This window comes from Phalaenopsis equestris, unplaced genomic scaffold (assembly GCF_001263595.1).
Source record: "Phalaenopsis equestris unplaced genomic scaffold, ASM126359v1 Scaffold000878, whole genome shotgun sequence".
In the NCBI taxonomy this organism is placed as follows: Eukaryota; Viridiplantae; Streptophyta; class Magnoliopsida; order Asparagales; family Orchidaceae; genus Phalaenopsis; species Phalaenopsis equestris.
This window is the reverse complement of record NW_018165318.1, coordinates 1,589,069-1,613,216: the sequence shown is the minus strand read 5'-3', so window position 1 is coordinate 1,613,216 and position 24,148 is coordinate 1,589,069. Positions and strand designations below refer to the sequence as shown.

At 34.7% G+C, this 24,148-nt stretch overlaps 1 protein-coding gene across 1 annotated transcript in view; it reads left to right on the top strand.

Annotated features, from left to right (window-relative positions):
• The window catches only part of LOC110032113 (heterogeneous nuclear ribonucleoprotein 1), a 67,807-nt gene that overhangs the window by 32,366 nt on the left and 11,293 nt on the right, over positions 1–24,148 (top strand). Inside the window, exon 8 of the mRNA XM_020735632.1 lies at positions 6,834–6,888. Within this exon, the coding sequence (XP_020591291.1) occupies positions 6,834–6,888 (55 nt within the window). The remainder of the gene's footprint in view (positions 1–6,833; positions 6,889–24,148) is intronic.

The window sequence follows — 24,148 nt, the reverse complement described above, 5'->3', positions numbered from 1 at the left end:
TAAAGAAGAAAGAAAGAAAACACCAAGTTTCTCCAAAAGCTTTCTTCTCTCAAGAACCCCTCTTTTTTGTCTCAGAATTTTTTTAAGAACCTCCAACACAGAAAACTAACTCACCAGGGAGCCAAAAGGCAAAGAAAAGAGAAGAGAATGCCAACCGTTTGCCGCCCATGCCAACCAACCGAGAAGAGGAAAAGAAGAGTCGTAATAAAGGGGGAGGGCGCGTAGCCTCGAGTAGGAGCGTCGGTCAACCCGCCTCCTCTAATTGGAGAACCACACGGCTGTCGTGCCACATAGAGAAGGGGAAGAAACCAGAAGAAGACGGGAGCCGCGTGGATCCATCGTGGAGCTAGGCACGGACGCGAATGGGAGCAGGACGCCAAGCAGCTCTGTTCGAATCCGTGATTGGGTAGAACAGAGGGAGGGAGTGCGGGTGAAAACTTAAATAGGACTTAGGTTTTAATAATATAAGTGATAAAATATAAAAATAATTTAGTATTTCTTAAAAATAAAATTCAATTTGAACTTTTCAGTCGTGCGTCAAAACATAACTAAATTGGTGTCTGTTTTGGGTAATTCTGACGTTTCAGACGCGCTGGTGTGGTCCGTTTCGCCACCAGAAGTCATTTTGACGAACTCATAAATTTATGTGTCAATTTTCTCGTGTCGGAAATATGACAATATGAGTATCATTTCCTACTAAAATTGGTGTCCCGGACGCGTTGGCGCAGTCCATTTTGTCGGCAGAGGTCGTTCGGAGAAGTTTACATTTTCATCCGTCCTTTAAGCTTAATTGAAGTCCGACCTCGTGCAATTTTGTGAATTTTGTGCATTTTGTGTGTGTATATGACGATAAAGTCGTGAGGAGGTTTTCTGAGGGCTTGAGGTTATATTGGAAACTTTTCCTTCATTCTCCACACAATAACCCTTAATCGCTCGTCCATAAGACGATGGTTTTGAGACCATAAATGTTAGACATCACAGGAAAATAGGAATTGGTTGGAGTTTCTAAAAAAGGTGTCCCAATTCTAGTCTTTTAAGACAGTCAATATGAACTCCTAGAACTAGATCTTAGGATCTAAAGAAAAAGAGTAATGACATCAAAATGAGGTCAACAGTATCATATATCTACACTTGTCAGACACGTCCCGACACTACAAAGTATGTCTATATTTTTCTCAAGGCTGTACACGTCCGAAAAACACTTTAGAAACACATTAAACGTGAGCTTAACATGATCAAGAAAATGGGACAAATGAATTAAAAAATTATAAATATACATATTCTCTTAATTATACCTCATAGTTGAAACTCCCCCATCTCTCGTCATGTTGAAGCTTTCTCTAACATTCGTCAAAATCGGGCATTGAAGGTGCATCCAATTTTAATACTTTCCTTCTTGTAATCATAGAATATTTTAAATTTTAGTAGATAAGCTGAATTATTAGTTGGATGAATTATTTTGAAACATATTATATCCAATTTTAATAATTTATTTTCACAAGCATGAGGTTTTATAATATAAATTAAATTTATGAAGTTATATTTTTATTCTTGCATAATTTATGTTGTAATATTTTTAATAAAAAAAAATTAAAAAATATTTGTTTTATATCAATAATTAATTAAATATAAAAACGTGTCCATAATGTGTCGTGTGCTATTTTTATTAATTATATCATGCTCACTTATCTTGTTGTATTGTATTTGTGTCCCCACGACATTTTCCGTGCTTCATAGCTATTTTTAGAGTTGTGAATTTAGCTAAAAATTTGGTGCTTGCTAGAAAATTATGCATATTTTTGCTTGAATCGAGATCAACTCGAATGAGTCGTGTTATGAGCCAAAACTTTGGATCAAATTTTTCTCAAGCCATACGTGGATCAGCTCAAATTGATTCGAGATTGACTGGTGTTTTTTATTTATAAAAATTATGCGTGCATGCGCGCGAGCGTGTGCGTTTCTCTGTCTCTGTGTCTATATGTCCGTGTTTGTTAAGTAAAATTGATTATAACTAGTCACGGGCGAATTTCGAGCTGGAACGAATCCAAATAACTCAATTTCAACCAGTTAATTTCAATTTCTGAGCCGAATAGAGCGGATTTCGAGTTGAAACGGATCTGAATAACTCAATTTGAGCCAGTTCGTTTTGATTTCTCGTCGGATCGAGCTCGATGCAATTTCAAGCCTGTTTGGCTCAAAATTAAATAAAAAGAGCCACTAAATGATTTCTAGCCGCACTAAATCTATTCGAGCCGATTTTGTGCCGCTCCATCTTGGCTCGAAATCGGATCGTAACAGTTCTACCTATTTGACTCCTCAGATAAACCATCAATTACTCCAATCTGGATATTTTCTTCTAGATTTAATTAGATTATCTCAACTTATTCTTTCTACATTCATTCACATTAATATTTGGCAAACCCTTGCAAGTTGATAATGTTTTGCTGGTCTCTTTAAACTTTTGATAACCCATTAATTGGTTGAGCTAAACTTTATTTTTCATTTATTAAAAGAAGTGTGGATGGACTCTTTTATTTTTGGACACTAGTAGAAATTGAAATTTGTAGGCTTTTCATCTTATTGCTTATCATGTAGATTTTTTTTTATGTATTTTCTCAAAATATTTTAAGGTTCGTCTTGTGTTAAATAAATCAAATTTGCAACTGCAAGTGGTACTACAAATAGAATAAAGTGAACTCGAGACTAATTTGGAAGCATCTCTGTTAGAATATTTTTTAATCGAAATGTGAAACCACCTTTTTCTTTGGGTTTAGAAAGTCGTGGCAATTCTTATTTGCCATATAGTTGAGGGTGCTCTTTCCTCGCACCTTTTTTTTTTGGATCCCAGCTCACTTTCTATTAATAACTCTTTCCATCTTTCAAAGCTTTGATCACAATGACGATCATGTTGCTTTGCAGATATATGAATTAGATGAGAGTAGTAAGAAAGTTGACTCTCTGATAGGCTTAAACATTTTAGTTTTTCTTTACCAAGCAAGATGTGAATTAAAAAATCTATCATCATCTTATTTTTTATCGAACTTTAAGGTAGAATATCTAGATGAGCCATTTTGTAATTTTCAATTATATTGTGATTTAGTTTTTCAGGCTTTTACTTTATTTATTTGTCGTTGATGTACGCTTTTTTGTCTTCGGCAAATGCAATTTGCTGTTCTTGATGTACTTCTATTATTTATCATGGTTCATGTGAAGCAAATAGAAGTAGATATTAATTTATTTTAGAAATACAATACCATCTATGCCATACCAAGAGTTTTCTACTTGAATTTCCTAAAAAAATGGCATCACATGCTTATGCCAGTGCCTTGCTTAATAAGGGCACCACCTTGCATATTTTTTCACTACTCTGGTTGCATCATGTCATGAAAATTCACTATTGTCATAAATTTTAAGATTCTAGCAATTATTTCTATTTCTCATTTTTTTTAATTTTGCTCTCTCCGTGTGTCTTTCTCCCCTTCTTTATCTCCATCCATTTTCCCTCAAAATCTACTCAACAAGCCCACACAACTTTTTGAAAATTCTTGGACTATAGTAGAAAGCAAATGCACCCGACTACGATCTCACTTATCGTGAATTGGTCTTCTATTTTATTGGAGTCAAGAGGGTGGTAATTCAAAATTAATACATGGTTCAAAATTTAACTTAGTGGTTAAAAATTTTGCATCAAAAGTGCGAGTTTATTCTTATCCAATAACTTAATTAAGCATGTTTATCCCTAAAATCATAGTTTATAAAGGTGTTGAAGTGTTACGCCTAAGGCTCACCTTGAACTTAAACGCACAAAAAGGCGTCAAGGCTTAATTCTCACTGCCACCAATGAGGCTACTCCTTTTTCATTTGAATCTTTTGCTTTGAGGATTTATGCCTGAAAAGCCTCAAGGAGTTTGAGGCATTGCCTCAATCAAGTCATGCAAAAAAAAAAAAAAGTATATATATATATATATATATGTATATATCTATGTGTGTGTGTGTGTGTTGAGAAAGCCCAATGACTAATATATTAAATAGGAAGTAGGATATAAATAGATTGTTTGAGAGGACCCAAACATGACACCCTGCTCACACGATAACCAACACATCAAATGGTTCCAAAAAGAGAAAATACAAAAAAATACATGAGAAACCTAAGAAAAAAATAAAAAGTACCAAAATACTGACAATCAACTAGTTAGAGAGCGACTCAATTTTGCCAAGATTTTTAATGAAAGTGTGATCACCACCACCTTCAATAGCGTCGTGGAAAGATTAAGGAAAATTGCGGGACTTGCCAATATGAAAACCAGACTCTGAACCTGAAAGAGGAGCACGAGTATGAATAAGAAAGTTGTCGGCAAGTGCATTGACATAAGAACACATTGTCGAGGCCATCTTCAGAACGACTAGACGAGTCGCTAGAAAAAAGCGAGTAAACTTCGGGGGGAACCTTCTGTCGGGCAAGGTGACAGCGGCGTCGTCGAGTGCGGGAGAAGACGACGTGAGCCGCAAAACATCGTCGACTAGGTGACGCTGCGGAAGACTCGCGGAACACGATCCCGCAGAGACGCGCAGAACACCGCCGAAGACGATTCTTAACCGGCCGCGCGAACACACTACTGCAGAAGACGAGCCGCGAGGATGTTAACGCGCGATACTGACGTCAATGAAAGAGGATCGAGCGCGAGCAGTAGAGCAGAACCAGCATTCGCCATAACGACAAAACCCTAGCAGATACATACATATATACATACATACATACATACATGCATATATATTCTAAAATCACATTTCCAAATTCTATTTTATATCTCAATTTTTAATATATTAATTTATAGTTTTTCTTTGTGATAATAACTAAATCAACATATTATGTCTTTATGATATTATCTAAATCAATGTATTACTTGTTTATGTCATATTTATGAAGTATTTTTATTTTTATGAGTTTTTTTATTTTTATTTTGTTGTATTTTGAGGCTCATGCTTTTATCAGCCTTGAAGCTGATGTCTCTTCTCACTAAGGCAAAATTGCATCGATCCTAATTCGGCCTTTTTAAATTTTATCCAAAACAATGTCTTTAATTTGTAGTTATTTTAATAGTACTAAATCTCATAGAATGCTTTCCCTCAAATCCATGAGGGGGGGACAATCAAGAAATTTGATGGTGATCTTAATCCTTGTTGTTAAAGGTTCGGTTTAAGAGAGCAACGAAGAGATGCTCTGGCCTAATGTATTATTTGTTGTGAGCTACAAACATGCAGCAATTCATGCATCTCTTCACATTTATTATCCTAGCACTATTTGCTCTTTTCACGCTTCAAGCCAAATATTTGTTTTGTTTTCATGATTCAGTTGGAATTTTCCATGATAAGTAGGCATGGCTGTTATCTTCTTTCTATTTCTCTCACCCAAAGGGTAGTATGCACTAATTCGAACTCCGATCTCGTGGCGGGAAACAAACCCTCAACCACTATGTCGAGAGTAAGTGCGCTAGTTTTTTGTTTTCCTCCATTAGGTTTAATTTGCTCCTTTTTGGTTCTTCTCTTCATGCTCATGCCCCTACTAGTTCTTTTTGCTAGTGTTTATGGCTTCATGCTCACAAGCTTTTTCTTGAGAATGTTTCTCAACGTCTCATCTTTATACGTGTTTGCATTACATTGCCTCTGATTTTTAGCTTTTGGTTGGTCACTCAATTTCATGAGTGCTCTTATTTTAGAATAGTTGAATATTATTGTTATTGAACCTATCATTATATTTGCTGAAAAGGTATTACTTGATAATTCAAGCCGAATTTTTTTGGGGCAGGTTATGAGGATGTTCATAGTTATTGTATTTGACGTTGATAATATGGAGAAATTTGATTTGATTGTTAATTCAATAATTATTTATTGTTTGTATTGAAAAGAATTTGCAGTTGTTTACTATGTTTTTCATATTATGATTATCCATACTTGTAGCACCTTTAAGGATGTTTTCAACTAAGATAATGTGTCTTAGAATTTGTTATGGGATTTGATATCCATTTGTCCTAATCAATTTTCATGTTGTAGATACTAAAATCACTTTTGGTAGTTTGTCCATCAATGATCTGATCTCATACTTATCCAACATTAGCTGAAGATCAGCTTAAGATAATTTGATTAGGTCTTGACCGGAGCCTTACCTGGTTATAGTCTATCTCCATTTGATTTGATGGGGCTAGACATTTCTTGTTGCTTTTGATTTGATCTGAAGATTTGATTGATCTTGAATTTCATTAAAGAAATTCTTCTTCCAGCATACATACATTCATATTACCATATTGGCTGAAGATCAGCTTAAGATAATTTGATTAGGTCTTGAGCGGAGCCTTACCTGGTTATAGTCTATCTCCATTTGATTTGATGGGGCTAGACATTTCTTGTTGCTTTTGATTTGATCTGAAGATTTGATTGATCTTGAATTTCATTAAAAGAAATTCTTCTTCCAGCATAAATACAATCATATTACCATATTGGCATATGCATTCTTATATGCACATGTATATTCCAATTCAACTTTGAGCTTGCCAGATTTAATCTGGGCTATATTTAATTTATGTTTGCTCCTATTTAGGATTGGCTCATTAATTGGCAAGTTAACTTCTTTCTGAGCCCAATCCAGACCAAAATCCTATCCCATTTTGAAGAACTATATTTAATGAATTCTCCTCTTTGGATGCATATTTTCTATGGCACCTGATGGCTTTTTCTCAATACTCTTGAGAACATTATTCTATGTATGGTGTTGATTAGCTTAACATCTTTTGATATCTTAAAAGGCAACTAAGCCTTTGGTTTTTACTTTTCTGCAGGAACGGAGTTCAAAAGGACACCGCGGAATTGGATTCATTACTTTTGCTAGTGCTGGTTTGCTTCTGCTTTATTGCCTTCTTTGCCTATTCCTCTTATCCTTCTGATTTTCTTTCCGATCCCTACTAATCCTCATTTTTTTATGCTGACTTACAAAACTTAGTCAAGCAATTTTTTTTCATTTAATGTCTATAGCTGCATTGAGTCAACTTATTTTTGTTCCTAACCTCAGTTGATGATGTTTGCCTGCTAGTTGGATTCTTTGTCGGATGTGAAAATTTGTTGGATAAATTTTATTTTCATGGTTGAAAACTAATAATTAGAGTGTACTAAAGTTCTCTGAATTGGGCTGAGGATCTTATGATCTTGGTATCTAACTATAGATTAATGGTTTGTTCAAGCTTTTTGAATGAGTGGGAAAATGAAGAAAGAAATTATTACGGGCCTTTTTTTGCCTTGCTCTCGGCTGGATTCTTGTGCATTTTTTGTCAATATTTGTAGTTTGATTTGGTCTATTGACAATATTGATCATTTATGACCTTTTTTATGAAAGGTTGTCCTGTGAATGCTGTCAAATAAGAATGTTAATTTGGATATGTCCTAATTCTAGGTGGGATAGAATGATAAATAATTATATTATTGAAAAATTGTTGGAGTAGCATGGTGGTATCCATCGAAGATAACCTAGTAAAATAGTTGATTTTGGTGATTTGGGCATACACAAAGAAGGTAGAAGATGTACTAACAAGATGTGGATAGAATTAATGCGAAGGAATATATTAGGAAAAAAGATTTATCAAATATTATTGCTAATAGTTGTGCAAAACAATCTCTTAAAGTTTAGTAGCTCATGCAATACTTCATAGGATTGAAAGATAAGTGAGGATTTATAAAGCTGACAACAAATAATTAGTATTAGGCTAATGATGATGAATAGGACCTGTAGCTGTACTATAAAATAGGTAGATAGTGAATATACAGCATCCTGTTTTTATGGTTAAGGGAGGGCGGGAATGTGGGAGTTGGGCCAGGTGTTTTCTTCAATCTCGGAACTGCTTTTAACAATTCATATAGACCTTTTAAATCAGAGCCTTGAGAGCTTGGTCGTTGGCTTATCCAAGGATATGGTTGGTTACTACAAATTTTTTTGCTAGTTATCCTTTGCTCTTGTTTGTTCAAGGTTGTCATATATTCCATCTCTTCTTTTTAATAGCTCCTTTAACAACAAAACAGCCTATTTAACTCTGTGCGTTCACTTTATGTGTAGGTTTAGCTTTCCGAAAAAAAAAAAAAAACTCTCTTTTGGTGGTGTAACGACCATGTTGTTGACATGAATTGGGTGATTTTTTTTTTTAATCAATCTTAGAGTCTAGCCCATTTTTTATCCAAAGGCATACTTGGTTTCCTGTGATTTATTGTGCTAGTTTTTCTTTGCACTTGTGTGCTCATGTTTGTCATAGGTTCCATGATGAGATCATAATACTGAAGACATTTGCATAAGCTTTGTTAAGTTGGTATAGAATATTATGTGTATATTTTTTTGTTTCTCATGATAATTTGCTTAAAAGAAATTATAAACTTTATTTTAAGGGTGGAATGTTAGGTCAATAATATTTCAAGTTATAATTGTGACACATTTAAGTTACTTGAAGATTATTTATTGATTATTTATAATATATTTTTTTAAAATTTTATTCAAGCTAAATGTTTTGTATTACATGCTGTGGATTAATAATTATTGATTCCTTTTCACATAGGCTAGTAGATAAGGTTGGCAAATAATCATTCGCAATTTAAATTTGATTTAATTTCTAAAGATTGGGTAGTCTCGACTTTAATTTAAATCCCACAATAGCCAACTATGCGAACCTATTGTCTGAATTGAATCCCAATTAGCTGTAACTATTTGCCTGTGAACATGAGAAAATTCTCAAAAGCAACCCCACGAACAACAATATTAGTAGTTTATCCATGTGAATTTTTTCCCGTCAGGAAGAGCAAAGAAAATCTTTGCAAGCAGCGCTTGAAAGACGACCCATTGACATTAAAGTGCTCGGTAAAGACTCCAAATGTCTGGACGCCTATTTAAACCACCACCATAGCAGCGTTAACAAGACGAAGTGGAGGGAACAAAGCCTGAACATCATCTTGCCTCCCAATTCAATTAAACAGGCACCTCTCGATTTATTGAATATTTTCAAAATCCACCTCCCATTGAAATAAGAAGTCCAAATCCTTCTGCCTAATCTAGTTGTTGCATTAGTTCAATAAGTTTATTTTTTAGTAAACTTTGTGAAAATAGTTTAGTGTGCCTAAAAGTTGGAGAGATGATGACCAAACCCATTTTTAACTCAAAGCTTGAGCTGATAGTTGAAAGTCAACCACCTGTTATTTACTGTTTAGCATATGTTTCAACTACTTCATGTTAAATTTAATGCACTACTCTTGTATTACAATATCCTCCATTCACGAGAGCCTTTCATATTTGCAAGCACCCCTTAAATTGAGATTTGTAAAATCATCTTGTACATGCACCACAAGCTCATTAACCTTATGAAGCCATTGCAGGTTGTCTATTTTTGAACCTTGCTCAATTATGACAGACGTTGGTGAATCATTTCATTGCAGTTGAACCTTCAGCTCTGATGCCATATTTGATAAAACTGTGTACAATTATAATTCAAATTATGGTGAGATACAAATAAAGACAAGATTAAACGCGCATAAACACACACACATACAAAAACAACAAAATGTGATTTGTTTTGCTAAAGAAGTTTGCGCCATGGAGTGATGGTCATTTCCACTTTTTAAGAGTTTAGTGCATGCATAAAAAGATATCTTCCCTGTTTTACTCTCTTATCCTTACTCTCTCTCTCTCTCTCTCTTATATATATATATATATATATATACACACATGCACACACATGCGCACACACACATCACATGTATGATAGATATAGATCTAGATACACATATTAGCTTAATTTTCCTTTGATTTTCAAATTCCAATGGCATGATAGTTCACAACCATAAGAAAATTCAAAGAAAAAGAATTATTTAATATATGAATATATTATGTTGTTGGCATCAGATTTTATTCAAATTAATTTGTTGTTTATTTGGAATTGACCAATTAATTATATTATGTTTGTATCATTTAATTAGTATTTTAGTTACATAGCATCATTGGCTATTTTTGCTATTAACTTAATTAGCATTTTATTAGTAGAGAATAAATAAATAATTTCATCTCTTCATTTGTAGAATTTAATGCATCTTTCTACTTGTCCTGAACAATACTTCTAGTTGTTGATACATCCATATCTTTATACGAAATCATTCAATTGTCATCTGCTCATAATTTTTTTTGGGAAAAAATGGACAAAAATAATTTTTCAATAATTATTAAATTCTAACTTAACAAGCAATAATCTACTATTATACGCTGGGGATGACCTGTTTGCGATCCCTCACTACTCTTCTCCTTTTAAAAGAATGGCTGCGTTAGCATTCCAATTGCCTCACTCATTTGTATGCACTTCCACAATCATGTTCCAATCAGAAATTACTATCAACGCACAATTGATGTGGGAGGATGTTGATGTCGCCTTAGTATATGTTTTTGTTAACCAATGGTGAATTTCCATGCAACGAGTTGGGCTCCATGTATACTGAAAGTGCTGCCAGTTAGACTCAGCCATTCTCTAATGTCATGTTGCAACAGTCAATCTAAACGTTTGATGATATTACTTAGTTAAAGTCATTTCTAAGTTTAATGCATTGAATAAATGACTCTCGTATAATCTTGAGCAAATATCATGCTGAATCTCTGATAAATCAATGTCCATATATTCTATGGTGGTCTATTATTTTACACGAATGAGTTAAAAAATGAAATAAAAAGGAAAAAAATAACTATTAAAATATTTATTAATGGCTAATTATAGCCATTATTAATTCCTGTTTATTCTGAGTTATTTGCTTGGATTCTATATTATTTCTTTTTTCTATTGTATCCGGTTTTTATTTCTTTCCTTACTATTAGATTTTTTAATGGGTATATATCTCCCTCTTTGCATCAATACGATTTTCCTTTGTTCTATTGTAACATGGTATCAGAGTCATGGTCCTAACTTAGTTGCCGCCGGGCCTATCATTGTCGTCGGCTAACCTGTCTAGATCTCTTGAGCCACCCAAATTTTGTCGTCAGCTACCTCCCAGTCGACCATATGCCCTTCTAGAACCTTCGTTCTGACCGTCAGGGCCACCTCCCAGCCGCGAAACCTCTGCCTAACTGTCTCGTCTCCCTTCAGGTTTCTTGATCCCCTCCTGGAGCTTCTGAGCTGATCTCTGGAACCTTCTTCCAGTTGTTCAGGAGATCTACTCCAGTGGGAACCCCTTCTGGATGCCATAACCGATGTTTGAACAACTTAACATCTCGTTTTGGGTCAACCAAAATCACGACGTACTCCTCCAGCATGAAGCTGTCATTGGAAGATGTTCTTGATTTCACCAGAGGATCAATTCCAACCTCCGTTCCTCTGCAGATTGGAGGACAGAGAAACAACTTGAACTTCTTGATCACAACCCATAAACTAAACAACAATAATTTTCTCCAGTGGTCCCATTCTCTGTCTTTGTTCATCAAAGGGCATGAGAAATTAGCTCTTCTCATTGATATTATTCTTGAACCTCCAAAGTCTGACCTAGCATATGGAGCTTGAGAAGTGGAAACAACATGAATTTCTTGATCACAACCCATAAACTAAACAACAGTAATTTTTTCCAATGGTCACAATCCGTGCCTTTGCTCACCAAAAGTCGTAGGAAATTCACTCATCTCGTTGGTATTATTCGTGAACCTCCAAAGTCTGACTAGTGTGTGGAGCTTGGGAAGTGGAGAATTTCATGCTCATGTCGTGGCTTATCAACTCCATGGAGATTTCGATTGACCGATCATATTTGTTCTTTCCGCTAGTGCCCTCTGAACGACAGTCTATGATACTTACTCGGATATAAGGAATTCTAACCAAATCTATGAGGTGCCTAAGAAAATCTGTGAGACAAAACAAGGATCCTGAGCCGTGACCCAATAATACAAGGATCTATTTGCATTATGGATGGAATGCAACATATTATGACTACACTTGAGAATCTTCGACTGACCTATCTCTTCTAGAAAATTATAGAAAATGATCGCATGTTCCTTATTATGGCAGGCCTCAACAAAGATATTGACCAAGTTCGGGTCCGTATCCTTGGCGTGGATCATCTTCCTTCTACTCGCGCTGCTTTCACTGAGATTAATTGCGAAGTGCGCCGGAGACCCCCATCCATACCTTCGATAAAATATTTCGCTGCCAAGGGTCTCACCTCAACATTTGAATCCAACTCGGTACATCTGGCCTCTACTAGAACAATCCAGAATCTTCTAATTCTATTAAGAGTCAAATGGAGTACTTAATCAAGATGCTTGGACGACAACCTGAGTTACTCGGATGTAGAGAATTTCAACCAACTTTATGAGGTTTCTAAGAAAATCCGTGTGGCAAAACAAGGATTCGCGACTGTGATCCAATATTATAATGATCTAGTTACATTATGGATGGAATGCGATCTATATTATGACCACACTTGTGAATCTTCGATTGATCTATCTCTCTTCTAAAAAATTGTAGAAAAAGATCACATGTTCTAATTTCCGGTTGGTCTCAACAAAGTTCTTGACGAAGTCTGGGGCCGTATCGTTTGTGGGGATCCTCTTCCTTCTATTGGTGCTGCTTTCACTTAGATTTGTTGTGAAGAGAGCCAGAGATCTGCATCCAAGCCTTCGGCCTAATTTTTCCCTGCCAAGAGTCTCGCTACAACCTTTGAATCCAACTTGGTACATCCGGTCTCTACCTAGAATAATCTGAAATCCTCTAATTCTTTTAGGAGTCAAATGGAGCACTTATTCAAGCTGCTTGGATCCATTCTTCTTTCTTCTGACTTGTTAGCCTCCCACATTTGTCAAGGTACCATCCCTATGACACTCCATTCTTTTGCCGCTCTAGTCCATGGGTCATTGATTTAGGTGCCACAGATCACATGACTGGAAGCTTACAAGCCTTCACATGACTGGAAGCTTACAAGCCTTCTCTACATACTATTCTTGCTCTGGGAAAGATACTATTAAAATTATTGAGGGTTCCACAGTTTCATTGCTGGTAAAGGGCATGTTGTTTTAACAACAGGTCAACTCTAGAATCTGTGTTATATGTACATTTGTTGAAGAGTAACCTTTTATCTTTCAGTAAGCTGACATATGACATTGATTGTGTTGATCATTTTTTCTCTGATGTTGTGCCTAGTCTTTCAGAATTGTTGTTCAAGGAGGATGATTGGAACTGCTAAATGGGTAGACAGACTCTATTTCTTCCAAGAGAAAAACATAGAGAACGAGGATACTCTACCCAATAGTTCCAGCATATCTTAGTCCACTAAATAACCTATTATGTTACAGTCGTTTGTGTCATCCTAGTTTTCAATATCTAAAACAATTGTATCCATTGATGTTTACTAATAAAAAATCCATCTAATTTTAAATGTGAAATCTGTCTGTCAGTTAAACATCACCATGTTTATTATCCACCCCATAATCACACGCCTTCTGCTTCTTTCCCTCTCATTCACAGTGGCTTATAAGGACCTTTTCACACTACCAACTACACCAATAAATATTGTTTTTTTATTTTAGTTGATGACCACATTTGGATGACGTGGATCTATACTTTAAAAGATAAATTTGAAGCTGCTATCACTTTCAAACACTTTCACACATTCATTTTGATCCTATTCAAAACTCCTATTCAAGTCTTTTAGACTTACAATGATTGTGAATTTTTTAAGTCTTTTAGACTTATAATGATCGTGAATTTTTTAATTATACATTAGAAGAATTTTCGGTAAGGACATTTTTCATCATAGCTTGTATATTGATACTAAAAAAATGAGGTAGCGAAGAGGAAAAAACATCTTCTCGACGTTATTCACTCCATTATGTTTCAATTTAATATCATAAAATATTTTTGAAATGATGGCATTCACACCTTTCGAACCAGCCGTGTTGAGATCGTGCTTCCCTAACAATCCCGACTTCTCTACTTTAGATCCAAAAATTTTTGGGTGCACGATTTTTGTTTGAAACACGAGCCTAACTCGGATTAAACTTGATCCCATTTCCATCAATTGTGTTTTTCTTGGATACTCTGCCAATCAAAAGGAATATCAATGTCTTGCGCCTACCATAAAGAAAGTCTATGTGGGTGCTGATTTCTTCTTTTTTAAAAGTGTTCCTCTAACTCGAACTCCAGTTAAAAGGAGCTAGAGTTCTTGGACACTGTTCCTTATCCTACTACTATGAATGTTCCCTTCAATTCACCTATGATCGAGGAATCCTTTGTTCATTTGGTTCCACACAGAGATTCTGGAACTACTATTGTTTAGAAGGAAGTAGGCATGAATTCATTGTTCCAAGAATACCACAACAGAATACTGTGGCTAAATGTATAAATGGAACCATCACAAAGCAACTCTTGGCAGAAGTAGTAAATGATGCAGTTTATCTGATAAGTTAGTACCCATCTGTATCTTTTGAGTGAAGGTTTATTGATGTCTGAAGTGGCAATGAGGTAAGTTTGATTGGAAATTTGTTTCATACATTTTCATTGAATATGACTAAGATGAATTCGGGTTCAACTTCTTGAATTATTAGAATGAAAAATTTTTAGGAGCAGAGTTGTTACTTTCAATGAATTGAAAATGTATATGGACAAAAACAAGTCATGATTGTCCATCCATCAATCACTTCTGAAGAGCTTTCAAATATTTTGAGAGAGAAAATATTGGCAGTCAGGAGAATGGATTAAGAAAAATTGCTCAATCTGATGAAGTTGAAGAAATTCCTCACCTCTGCTACTGAGGTTAAGAGGTTCACCAAAATCATATAACCAACACAGAGATATTATTCTTTATAATATCTTTTGTTAATTGATAGTGGTTAACCAGAGTGCTATGAAGAAGCCACTGAAGTTGAAGACTCAAATGAGTGAGAGCTTATCGTGGATGAGAAGTTACAATCACTAAAGCCAAATCTGATATGAGATTTTACAGAATTACCGTTTGACAAAAAGTACCGCACAACTCGTGTGTTTATAGACTAAAAGAAGAATCAAACGGTGATAAGCTCTAAGGCAAGACTTGTTGTGAAAGAGTTTCAACAGAGGGAATGAATGGACGACACAAATATTTTCTCCTATAATATGATTACTATCAGAGTTGTATTGAGCTTGATAGTAGACGAAAATTTATATATGAAGCGGATGGATGCTTTGACAGTTTTTTTACATGATCTAGAAAAACTGTACATGGTGCAACCAAAGGGTTATGAAATTCCAAGAAAAGAAAACATTTTCTGCATATTGAAGAAGAGCCTTTATGGTTTGAAGTAGGTCCTAAAACATGTTTATATTAGATAATGGGTGCATGAAGGGTCAAACAAACTATTGTTGCTTCATCAAAAAATTTTATAATTGTTATATTGTATTTCTATTGTATGTGGATGACTTGTTAATTACAGGAGCATATATGAAAAGATTAGGAACTTGAAGAATCAATTATCAGGAGATTTTGAGATGAAGGATTTTGGTCGTACTAAGAAAATCTTTGATATTAGAAGCAACAGGGATATGAGTGTAGGTACAATGAAGTTTTTTAGGCAGAATGTGTTGAGAATGTCCTACACAGGTTCAACACGAATGAGACAAATTCAATTTACGTGTCCTTAGGTAGTGACTTCAAACGATCTAAATAACTGTTGCCTAAGTTTAAAGCAAAGAAAGAACAGATAAAAAGAAGCATCCATGCTTCAGTTGTCAGAAGTTTGATTTATGTATTGATATGCATGAACCAAATATTTTATTTGCAGTGAGAGTGGTCAGAAGGTACATGAGTAATCCAGGAAAGTATTAATGGGAGGCGTTGAAGTGAATTCTTAGATATTTGAGAGTAACAATCAACACAACACTTTGTTTTAGATGTGCAGGGATTAATCTATCAGGATATGTATATTCAGGTTTGACAGGGGATATTAATGGTAGAAGAAGTAGAATGAGGTATGTTTTCACTTTTGGAAAAATACAAGTGCGTTGGGTTTCTAGGCTGTAGAAGATTATTGCACTTTCAACTACAAAAGTTGAGTGCATTGTTATCACTGAGGCTAGCCAAAAGATGAATTGACTACAGAGTTTTATGGCAGAATTCGACAACGAGCAAGAGATTGGAAAGCTTAATAGTGATAGTATGAGCATTATTCTTCTAGCTAAGAATGCACTTTTTCATGTCAGGACAAATTACATTCACCTGAGATATCACTTCATTCGTTCTCTCCTAGAAGATGGCTAGTTATCTTTGGAGAAGATGCACGTAACGCAAAATCATGCAGATATGTTGACGAAGATTGTTACATTTAAAAAAATTGAACTATGCTTGGCTTCAATTAGAGTTTAAGAATGTTGAGATCGGGGATGAGGCACATTACAATGCATTATTATGAAGTTGGTACAGACTTGATGGTGCAAGTTTGGATGAGAGATGATTGCAAATCCGCTCCAAGTGAGAGATTGTTATATGTGGAGCCCGATTGACAAGGAGTGTGTCTAGTGAGACACCTAGAGACAATCGTGAACAACACATCACCCCAATGAGGCGCTCCGACGCCCATATATGCTCATTTCCAGCTTTTGAAACCGTGCACAAGGAAACTCGGTGCATGCAATTTATTTCTACAGTTCAAGACTTTAAAGTCTCTAGTTTCTTTGCTGCAGGACAACCATGCGAACAATTTGAAGCGGTGTATGCGGGTTGTGGGTGGATTTCTACGAATTTTTCTTGTGAGATCAAAAAAAGTGTGTTCTTGAGTTCCATGATTTTTAGAGAGGATTTGAGATGTGTAATATGTACATTTCTCCTCATTTATAGTGAATTTTTTGGTGTGGTGTGCTTCAATTTTTTTTCCATTCTTGGATGTTTTCCTGTTAAATCTGTGGTTTCTTTTGTGGGGTTTTTTTTTTTTTTTTTGTGGGCGCTTCTGTTCAATTGTTTCTTCGGATTTCTCGAATCAATGTTTTTCCTTATTTGCAAGGAAGTGAATAGGCCCCAACAAAAAAGCTCATGAATTTTGAGCTCTTCGTACATTCAGGAGTCTCAAGGGAAGGGTCGCTTTCCTTTGTGATCATATATATGATCTTATCTTTCTTTTACTTAACCTTCTCTCTTTGCTCAAACTGTAGTATCCTTGAGAATGTTAATCAAACTTTTACCAGCTCAATGCAAATTGCCCCATCATCTAGTTTTGACCGCCAACTGTTTTTATTGCGTGTTGGTGCTCTTATTGCAAGATGCCACCACATCAAGAAGAACAACCAATCTTTATTGTGCATCAACTTAGAGACAGAAATATATTATCATATCCAAGAAAAAGGTCTTCCATTTCAAAATCTGTTGATCAACCAACTAGTTCTAGCCAAAACTTCCAAAATTTAGTTAGTGCTAAAACTTGTAAGCTTCATTTAGATTAAATGAAATAAATTATTTTGTTTGCTTCGAAGTTGTAAATTTTTTACAAAGGAGAAGCTTGGCATTATAACCAGAAAGATGATATCTGTTGTGTTGCATGAGATGTAAACGATTCGTCAATTATGTCATGGTTAAGAATTCTGCGATACCATAAGTCAGTGGAACTTACATATTTCATCCAACCAAAAAATTTTCGGATCTAGTGAAGTTAACGCACTCAAAGGTTCATCACGCCACCTTAGCTTTTGAAATTATGGAAAAACTCACATTACCAGGTAAAGTTCTCTTTCAGTTATTGAAATTTTATAGCAAATTTAAAAAAAAAAAGTGTCTTGAACTCAATTACTCAATTTATAGTAATTTGAGGTGCATTGAAGATATCGCTTAGCTTCAAAATTTAGTTGGAGATATAATTTATGTATCCTTTGTTGAATTGAATGTTGAATATAATTAAATTTTTATCGAAATATTTGGAAAGTTTTCTTTGCAAACCTAAATGAAAGTTTTTACACTGTTAGAAGTGAAAAAGAGTGATGAGTTGTTATGTTAAAAATGATCAGGTGCTTCAATCTTTTATTACATGAGCTGCTTCAACGCAATTTTATACCATTTTAACATTCAGAATGAGGAAACATTCGCTTTGGGTGTTTAAAAACTTAAAACATTTCAACTATTAAGACCCATGAGTCCGCTTTCGTATGCAATCAATATGCTTTAGAGATCTTTTAATTGTTAAGCTTCGGTGTCATTTGGACTTGATGTTGTATGATGCTAAGCCCTTTATGGCTTTGCAAGCTCGAGTACCTCCATTTGGAGACAACACATAGGAAATCCGAACATATTGTCATATAAATAAGTCAATGGGGAAGATTCGTTGGGATTTTGATTCAATAATTTGTTTATGATAAGCAGAAGATTTGAAATATGTAGTTTTTAATATAATTATAGATTTTTATTTTTTTGATAAAAAGAAGTTATTGTAAGTTCAAGGTTTAAAATATTATATTGGGAATTGAAGCACATTTCTTAATTGAATTAAGGTTACGTTTCAAGTCTAATCTTGGCATAGTTATTGAATTGAAAACTTAAAAAAATTAAAAAAATAATGAAATTAGAAATCCATAAAGTTTCACCCCTCAATACATTAAATTTTTAGTTTAAAAAATAAATTGAGAATAATTTTAGTCACATATCTAATAAAGTTAATTATATATTAGTAAAGTTGATAGACATTTTACCACATGATTTTTTTCATGATAATTGGGCAAATCTCATGCCTAACATTTATTTATTTAATGAATGCTTTAAGTTGTATACCGGCCTTTTTTGAAAATCTTCTGCAGCATATCATTATTTTCATGCATTTATGTAAATCAATCCGTGCTTTCGAAGAAACTCAAATGAAATAAAGGATGTGAAAATCTTCGCGGGCCTTATTTTTTACTATCTTCCAGATCTTTTTATAAGTTGGCTTTTCTCTAAGTTCTTTGCTATTTCTTGTTTTTCTTTTCTTATGGCACCATAAGTAAGGCCCATCGTTAGAACGTTTTTCACGATCAACTATTCTCAACGCTTGAACTAAAGGATTTGTGATTTAAAGATCGTATTTCACGATGTGCTAAAAAGGATTACCCCTTGAGATAATTTTTTTCTCCTGTTTTTCTTCATATTTTTCCGCTCCATGCACTATCATTCTTTTCTTGGAATGCACCTATAATCGAATTAACTAAAATATTTTGTGATTGCAGATTTAACAAAATCTTTGTTATTAAGCAGCTCATTTATGCTCAACAGCCAAGACTATTTGTTTGTAGATTAAATTGCTAACTTTTTAGGTTTAATCAAAGCAACTTTATCTTCTGGAGAGTCTGTATACTTTTCTTACACCAAATCGAGTGCTAGAGTGCACAAGGAGTTTACTATAGATATTTTATTTTCTCTGATAACATCCTCCATGTTATTTTATATGTGCTTGCATTTTATTGTTAGACCTTTGTTTGTGGCCATGCATTCATTTTCTCTAAAATTATCATGTCAGTATTATTCACTTTGTTCATTGTCCATGTTCGGAGCTGGTGCTTGCTGGGGGTTTCAATCCTTGATCATATTTTCAATGGAGCATACCATGCTGAAAATGGACCTCTCATAACGTTAAAAGGATTATGACTTTCTTCAGAAAATATTCCAATATTCATACAAATTGTTAATATTCTTTAAGGAAACCGCTGGGATACTCGGATTTTGATCATTAGCTTGCGAACCCAAATCTTCAATAAATCAGTCTACAAAGTTTATAATTTATTTATTAAAAATAGTGGTACTATCAGGACCAGTTTTAGTACCGCCAATATGACTACTAATAGGACCAAAAGATATAGAACTTAAAGCAACAAAAAAAATGATGCATTCTCAATCATTTCATCCATATATTTTTTTTTTTTTTTTTGCGATCTTTTCATCAATATTTTGTTATTGTAAAGGCGTTCATATTGGTCAATATCTCTTGTTTAACATCATTTGAATCTTTTTCACATTATTCCATATTTTTATGAATTTGAACAAGATGATCCTTTAGTCTTTTAACATCACCTTTGAGAATTTTCCTGAAAAAAATACATTATATATATATATATTCTTTTCACTTTTTTTTTCTTTTGATTTTTCTTTTTCTCTTATCTTTTCTTTTTTTGTATTAATTCTTGCTTTATTCCTTTCTAATTTCTATGTATTCTATTTTTATTACTTTCCTTACGAGTGTTCATGTAATTGGGTATATATAGCCCCCATTTCTATGAATAAAATTCAAGCTGATGTATTCACAAATTCAACATGATATCAGAGTCACCCCTGCAGCTTCTTCCAGCATTTCCTGCAAGGTCTCCTAGCCATCGACCTCCTCTTGAAGAGCCTGCAGGTGTAGGCCCTCCTCGCGACTTCTCTTCCCTACAACAAAACCGCTGTCTTTGCATGTCCTTTCTGGCTTCCATGTGGTGGAGAATCCCGTCGGCTATCCCTATGGCTTCCCTTCTTTACAGTAAGACTGGTTATCCCTGCAGATCCTTCTCGTCCTCCTTGTGGAGGAGAATCCGACCAGCTGTCTCTGTGGTGGAGAATCCTATCGGATGTTCCTATGGTTCCTCCTTGTGACTTCACCTTAGGCTTCCTCTGACTGCCCTGAATTTTTTTCTGCAGTTTTTTTGTTGTTTCCTGCAAGTTTATCCGCTATCGGTTAATGTCTTGGAATCCCAACAACATCTCCTTTGGCTTAGTCGGAATCATGGGGGACTCGTACAACACTGAACCAATTTCAAAAGGAGCCATTGATTCCGCCGGAGGATCGACTCTAACTTTCGTTCCCTTGCAGACTGTGGGACCATAAATATACATGAAGTTCTTGATCACAATTCATAAACCGAACGACAAAAACTTTCTCCAATGGTCACAAGCCGTGTCTTTGTTCATCAAAGGACTCCGGAAATTCGATCATCTCACATGTATGGCTTGTGAACCTCCAAAGACTGACCCGGCTTGTAGAGTTTGAGAAGCGGAGAACTCAATGATCATGTTTTGGCTGATTAACTTTATGGAAATGTCAATTAGCCGTTCATATATATATATTCCTCGTGTTAGTACCCTCTGGACGACAATTTATGATATCTATTTGGACGTAGCGAACTCCGACCAACTCTATGAGGTGTCAAAGAAGATCCGAGAGGCAAGACAGGGATAAAAGACTGTGACCCAGGACTATAATGATCTGGTGACACTTTGGATGGAATGAAGTCTGTATTACGACTATACTCTGGATTCTTCGACTGTCCTCTCTCTCTTTCAGTAGATTGTAGAAAGGGATCATATGCTTCAATTCTTGACAGGCCTCAATAAAGATCTTGACCATATCCGAGGTCATATTCTTGACCAAGAACCTCTGCCTTCTACTCGCGCTGCTCTTACTAAGATTTGCTGTGAAGAATGTTGGATACTGTCATGTTCTGCCCTTCCACTTCTTCAATCAAATTGTTCGTCTTAGTCTCCAATAGTGCCCCAACCTCTTCCATGCCACCTCGGGTAGGTCACCCTATTTATGATTACTATTATAAACCCAACCCCACTCGTGGTAAATGTTGGAAGCTCCATGAAAAACCGATACACAAACCTTCGACCAAAACCTCTGTTGTAAAGGGTCTCATGACGACATCAAAGTCTGTCGTAATTCAGCCAGTGACACGTATTAGTTGCTATGAAGCACAGGCGGTTCATGCAAATGCACATACCATATTAGTAGTATCTCGGGGTTGGGGTCTGGTTATCGATCCCACAGGGAACAAGACGAATTCTAAGGAAAAATTATAGCCTACAATTGTCAATCTTGGCCTGAAAAGTTTGATTTGCAAGTTTAATTTTTAAAACTTATTCTAAAGTTATGAAAATCATGTTCATCCTAACAGGCTTATTTAAAAAATTCAAAATTTGATAGACTTCCTCCTTGAAATAGTTTAGTGAAAATAAACTGAGGAAATTATTAAAGCCTAGTGTCAATTGGGAACAAATCTTTCTTATCTCATTCTAGTAGTTTAAGAAAGGTTAGCTATTATTATGAATTTAATTCCCTAAAGCCCGTGATTGATTCAAACAAAAGCTTCTCCCTATTAATTAAACTCAGGAGTTATATCCCTATTCTAATGAATTTATGTGGTTAACAATTTTTGTTCTACAATATATCCTTCCCGGATCTCAGAGTTCATGAAAGATTTTAACTATCCCACTGGCCAAACAGAATGTAAACTAAGTTTAAAAGTTAACACCACTTTTAGAAAGTTCATTCACCGAAAATAAAAGAATCCTCAATTTTATCCTACCACATTTCCAATTCAAGGAAGAAACACAAGAAACTACTCACTACTCATGATAAAGTACATCAACATAATCAGTGCATTAAGAAAATAATCATACTCCAAGTATTTTAGAAAGAAATCCACAGAGAAAATAACTTGGTTGTCCTTATCCCCTTCCCAAGCAAAATGGTGCAATGAATCTTAAATAGCTGTAGGAAATGTTCTCTCAATGTTTCAGACACAATTGTTCCCAGTCTCTTGCAGATTTTTGGCATTCTCCTTCAATTCCTCTCTCAAAATGGTAGAAGAAAAATATGAAAAAGCCTCCACAATTTTGTTTTCTTCTAATTTATATCTTCTCCAAGCGAACAAGAGTATGAACTGCCCAAATCGTCAACATTCGGGTTCTGGCGCCAGGGCGCCCATATATGTGGTCGATGCGCTACAATTTGTTCTTCTACAACACCTCGGGGCTAGTGTCATGATGTTTAGGTGATGCACTTCTGGCGCCCCAACGCCATAAATCCAACGATGGGTTTCCAAGCTCTCGGTAAATCTTTCTCAATTTGGGCGCCTAGGCGATACAAGCCAGCGCTCCAGGTTCAACTCCCCGACACTACAAATCCAGCGCTAGATTTTCAAGCTTTCTGTTTGTGCACTCCAAGAGACTGGTTCTGTCGCCTAGAACTCCACTCAGCTCCTTTTTCTTTGTTTTAATCTTGCTTTGTTCCTTAGATCTGTTACTTATATTTTATCTAAAATATCTTCCAAAACCATAATAAAAATGTATAAAAAGACACAGTGAAGATGATAAACAAACACATTCTACAAACATGTCAAAATCTCCAAACTTATTGGTTCTTGTGTCCAAGTAACAACAAAACTTAAACTTTTGATCTTGTTGAACATAAGAGGTATTGATTTTCATAAGTTACCACCTACAATCAAACTTTCAAAGATACATAATTAGTGAAATAAAATCCTCTATTGAATTATATTGACACATGTGCTTTATGAAGTTATGAGCTCTTTAAATGTTATTTAATTTCATGTTCATTTTAAGGGATTTAGTAAATGCTAAACTACTACACAAATTAGATGCCAAATTCTAAAAATATAGCCCTTCATTAGGTGATCTGTTAATAATTCGTAAACATATAAACTGAATAAATTTAAGGAATATTATGGAATTTTCAATTTAAAAAAAAGTGCACCAAAACTATTTTTTAATAAAGGTTTTTGTTCAAGCTTTTTCTCGATGTTGTTCATACAAAATCATTCTTCTTCATTCACTTTCTTTCTTTAGGATGATTATTTTCATTCTCATTTGTTTTTAAATAATCTTTTTTTTCATACACATTGTAGATAGTTATTATATCTGGATTATTCTTTTAATGATTTGAAATTCTACTATCATCTCCTTGAATTAAAATACTTTAATGTTTCTTTTCTATTCACGATTTGCAAGATAGGAATTATTAACATAAAATTCAAATTAGATTGAGACTATTTTCTCATTAACATATAAATCTAAGTGTAATTGACTGGCCTGTTAAACCGATCCTTCTAAAAGTTAAATATGTTGATTAAACTGATCCTCATTAACGTATACACCTAAAAGTTAAACAATAGTAGTTCCAGAATCTCTAAGTGTAATTGACTGACCTATTAGTTCAGTTTAATTCAAAAAAAGTCTAAATTTCATTTAACTATGCATCTCTTTCCAATAGGATTGTTATAGTCCCTAATTCATGCCCACTTCACTTTACTAATGTCAACAAAAAGCAAATACTGAGATTTTTTTTTTTACAAATAGACAAATAATTGAACAAAACATGAACTAAAATCAAATGTTAAGATTCTCG